The 4531-nt window shown below is 38.4% G+C and overlaps 1 protein-coding gene across 6 annotated transcripts in view; it reads right to left on the bottom strand.

Annotated features, from left to right (window-relative positions):
- Nucleotides 1-355: 355 nt before the first annotated feature.
- The window catches only part of CMSS1 (cms1 ribosomal small subunit homolog), a 383859-nt gene continuing 379683 nt past the window's right edge, over nucleotides 356-4531 (bottom strand). For all 6 annotated transcript variants that reach the window (XM_025989926.2, XM_072721611.1, XM_072721616.1 and 3 more), the window contains 2 exons: nucleotides 2060-2148; nucleotides 356-662 (listed from right to left, as the gene is read on the bottom strand). In XM_025989926.2, the coding sequence (XP_025845711.1) occupies nucleotides 579-662; nucleotides 2060-2148 (173 nt within the window). In that variant the 3' untranslated portion in view covers nucleotides 356-578. The remainder of the gene's footprint in view (nucleotides 663-2059; nucleotides 2149-4531) is intronic.

Here is a 4531-nt window from a genome sequence, read left to right as displayed (position 1 = left end):
TTTCTGTAAATCTGAGATTATTATAAGATAAAAAGGTAAAAAATAATTAAGATAGTTATAGTTATGTTGTTGTCTTTCATGCATTTGTAAAGTGTTACATATATTTGCAACTGCTTCTATCACCACTGCCACCCTTTGCACTGGGACCAGGCTTTAGTTTAGAAAACTGTTCCATGAGCACCATCACACAGATGCCTCAACAATCCTAAGAGGTACCATTCTCATTTTGCAGCTGATGAAACCAAGGCTCAGAGAGGGAAGTGGCTTGGCTAAGGTTGCCCAGCTGCTCCTTCCTTCTGCATGGTAACATTAGAGGCCAGCTGCTGAAGGAAAAACTCAGTCTGCTCAACAAAAATCATATACAGGCTGGTGATACTTTATTATACAGAGAAGTTGGCGAAGGACAGCTTTATTTTTGTCAAAGAATCTCCACCAAAAATTTCTAGTGATTCATTTGGTGATGCAGTTAACATAATAAAACAATAGCTGATATTTACTGAGTCCTTGCAATATTCCAGAGCTATTAAATGAGATGAAAATCCCAGCATAAAAGCTGAAATTTTCATTCGAACCCAGACTTAGAAAAGGCCCAGCTTCAAAGATTCTGATTTGCACAGACTGAGGACTCCCATTTCCAGAAGTTCAAAAACCTCCTTTCTTATCTAAATGAGAGAAAAGGAAAAAAAAAAAAGTTAGGATCAAGCAAAGATGGTCTTGGTGAATAAATTCAGCCATCTGGACTTCCTGGTAATTGTGTAGCTGTCATGGCCAGAATCAAGGAGGGCAAAAATCCTAAACTACATTTTATGCAGAATTAAAGTATTTACTTAAGTAAAGGAAGAGGTACTAAATAAAACATCAGTTTCATTAGAGGGCCCTCTTGTAACCATTCAAAATAAAATCTCATGAAAGAAATCTTATACAAAGGGGTTTCAAAATACCCAAAGTATGGCTAGATTGCACATATATTTCAATATAGGATAGCTGATAATGATGACATCAACATAATACAAATAACTATGGATGACAAAGTTTCTTTTGACACAATTTCTCATTATTATTATAATTAGAAAACTTAGAGTGGATTACTCAGATTTCACATTACAATTGAAATAATCAACTATGGCCTTATGTGCTAACATCGAATTTGTTAAACTAGTTTTAAAAAATCAGTTCAGGGCTCAGGGTGTGTGTGTGTGTGTATGTGTGTGTGTGTGTGTGTGTGTCTGAAAAAACTGTCTTTTAACTTGTACTGATCAATCATAATCAGGTTGGTCATTCTGGGGATATAGTTTTATATGGTAAATTAATTTACTCAGCATGTTTGGAGGATTAATTCCAAATCTCTCTGATAGTTACTGCCATGGTTAATTGGTGATTGGCAGCCATTTTTATTATTGCACAAACCCTCTTCTCCCCAACAGATACTTCTAAACAGCAGGCTAGAATGAAAAATTAGCCCCATGATACATAGTAGGTGGCAAATACATTTTTCACATTTTAATGACAGTGGATTACTTTCATAAGTATACAATAAGCTAATGCTGTGGCCACAAAGGCATTCAATCAGTTTTAATCCACTGAGACATCAAAATAATTTCCCACCCCCCAAAAAACAAAATAGCCCTCTATCTTAAGTGAGTTTTGGGTGAGGGAGATGTGGGCCATGAGGCAAGTTTATGCCCCTGCTTCCTCATGCATTTATAAGAATGAAAGACAAAGATGGCTATGTCTCTAAAGCAAGGCACAAAAAATGGGCAAGTCCTCCAGGTCTTCCTGTTTCTCAAAGGTACAGCATAGATGTGGCCCCCAGTGGGGTGGAGGCCATTGGTCATTTAATGAAGAAACAAAGCTGATTCCTATAAAACACATGGAAAGGATACAGTGAGGTCTAAGGGAGTGAGATGGACTCTATAATTGTAGTTACTTCAGAGTTAAAAGCTAGAAATTATTTCAATGGCCAGAATGTGCTGGCTCCTCATGTCAATGACTTTATTACTGTGTTTGAACTCAAGTTCAAGTTGAAGAAAAAAAAATTAAAGGCAATTGTACACAGTACCTCGGGAATGTCCATCATCCTCCTCAACTTCTGATCTCTCCAGTTCCAGTCAAAAACCAGGAACTTTAAGGGGTTCAAATTAAGGCCACCTAAAAGAAACACAGAGAGTTGTTACAGCAAAGACCTCATGACAGAAGTTTATTCAAATTAATTTTTAGTCTCCTCGTTGCTCTTTGCCTCATTTGCTGTCCTCTCCCCCAGCAACTAATCTCTACACACTGAATGCAGCCAACGCTTTCCTGATGGAAAACAAATGCAGCACCCTGAGATTGCTTTCCTTATAATCTTATCACTGATTCTGAGGGAAGCAGAGAAGCTGCTAAGTTTGTCAATTGCTCAAGTGCTGGCAAAGAATCAATCCCAAGCCTCCATCTCCTGAAGCCTGGAGGGTGAAGTGCAGTTTGGGTAGTGGGCCTTCAGAGGAGCTGAGTCCAGTGTAATGTGAATGATTATGAGGAGGTGAATGGACAGAGGATGAGGCTGGGGCTCAGTGGTTAATTTTAGACAGAAAAGGAAGTAAATATGAATAACTTTTATTCAAAGTCTGTTATTTGAGAAGGCTAGTAAACCACTTAAGGACTCCATTTCTACTATCTTCTTATCTACCTAGAGATGGTTATGGAATGTGGCCCTGGAGGGGACCTCAGGGATTGTCTGTTCCTCAGAGGTCTCAGAGTTGGGTTAGTTTTTCCCACTCCCCATGTTCTTCCTATTGCCCCAATCTGTTTCCTGTTACATGTGGAAACATAACCAAAGCCTTTCTTGATTCTGCAGCACTTCCCCTCAACTTCTCTCTGTGATTATTTCAGTATTTCCCCTTCTGCCTAAGAGACTTTTCCTTTTTCTTCCTCTTCTTCTTTAAAGATTTTATTTATTTGACAGACAGAGAGAGAGAGAGAGAGAGAGCGCGCACAAGCAGGGGAGCAGCAGAGGAAGAGGAAGAATAGGCTCCCCACTGAGCAGAGAGACCAACATGGGGCTTGATCCCAGGACCCCGAGATAATGACCTCAGCTGAAGGCAGTTGCTTAACTGACTGAGCCACGCAGGCGCCCCTCATTCTTTTTATAATTATAATGCCTCTTATTTATTTAAATATTTTATTTATTTATTTGAGAGAGAGAGAGAGAGAGAGAGAGAACGCTTGCCCAAGCGCCCAGCTGGGGGGAAGGGCAGAGGCAGACAGAAGCTCAAGCAGCCTCTGTGCTGAGCATGCCCTAACACAGGGCTTGATCTGTAACCCTGAGATTAAGACCTGAGCCTAAGTCAAGAGTTGGAAGCTTAACCAACTGAGCCACCTAGGTGCCCCCGTAATACCTCTTATTTAAAATTCTTTCTGCGAAATTAAAAACGATAAATTGAGAAGGACAGTGGGTTGGTAGTTTTCCCTTAAAAATATTTTACTGTTAATGGGAGAGCAAAAAGGTACAACCTATCATGAAGTTACTTGAGCATTATCTAATAGGAGCTTTAAAATGTTTGTTATTTGGTAAAATAATTTTCTTTCCATGACATAGCCCAATAAATACATTAGAAACTTAAATATAGTTAATGGGGTGCCAGACTGGCTCAGTCAGAAAGTATATGACTCTTAATCTTGGGGTTGTAAGTTCAAAACCCACATTAGGTGTAGAGAGGACTTAAAAACAAAATTTTAAAAAAGAGAGAGAGAAACTTATAGTTACTTGCAAAGATGATCATTGCAGTATTATTTATATTAGCAAAAAATTAGAAATAATCCAGTTATCCTACCATAATTGAATTGCTAAAAAAAAACAATATAACTTGGGATAAATATCCAAAATACATAAAGAACTTCTGCAAATCAGTAGCAAAAAACACAAATCTGAATTAAAAGTCAGAGGAAATGAATAGATATCTTTCCAATGAAGACATTCAAATAGCCAACAAGTACATGAAAAGGTGCTCAGCATCACTGATTATCAGGGAAGAGCAATTTTAAACCACAATGAAATATTACCTCACACCCGTTAGGATGGTTATTGCCAGAAAAACCCACAAGAAATAATAAGTGTTGGAGAGGATATGAAGAAAAGTGACCTATTGTGTACTGTTGGTAAGAATGTAAATTGGTGCAGCTGCTACGGAAAGTAGTAGGGAGGAAATTGATAACAGAACTACTGTATGATCTAGCAATTCCACTTCTGGGTATATACTCAAAGGAAACAAACTCACTAGCTCAAAAAGATATCTGCATCCCTGTGTTACTGCAGCATTATTTATAATAGCCAAGACACAGAAACAACCCGCAGGATCCATCAACAAATGAATGAAGAAAATGTCACACACACACACACACACACACACACACACACACACACAGAGAAATACTATTCAGCCATATAAAGGAAGGAAATCCCGTCATTTGTGAAAATAGGGATGAATCCTGGGAACATTACACTAAGTGAAATAAGTCCGACAGAGAAGGACAAATACTGTATCATCTCACTTAT

The sequence above is a fragment of the Vulpes vulpes genome, chromosome 1 (assembly GCF_048418805.1).
Source record: "Vulpes vulpes isolate BD-2025 chromosome 1, VulVul3, whole genome shotgun sequence".
NCBI lineage: Eukaryota > Metazoa > Chordata > Mammalia > Carnivora > Canidae > Vulpes > Vulpes vulpes.
Note: the sequence above shows the minus strand (reverse complement) of the source record. Positions and strands in the feature narration are given on the sequence as shown.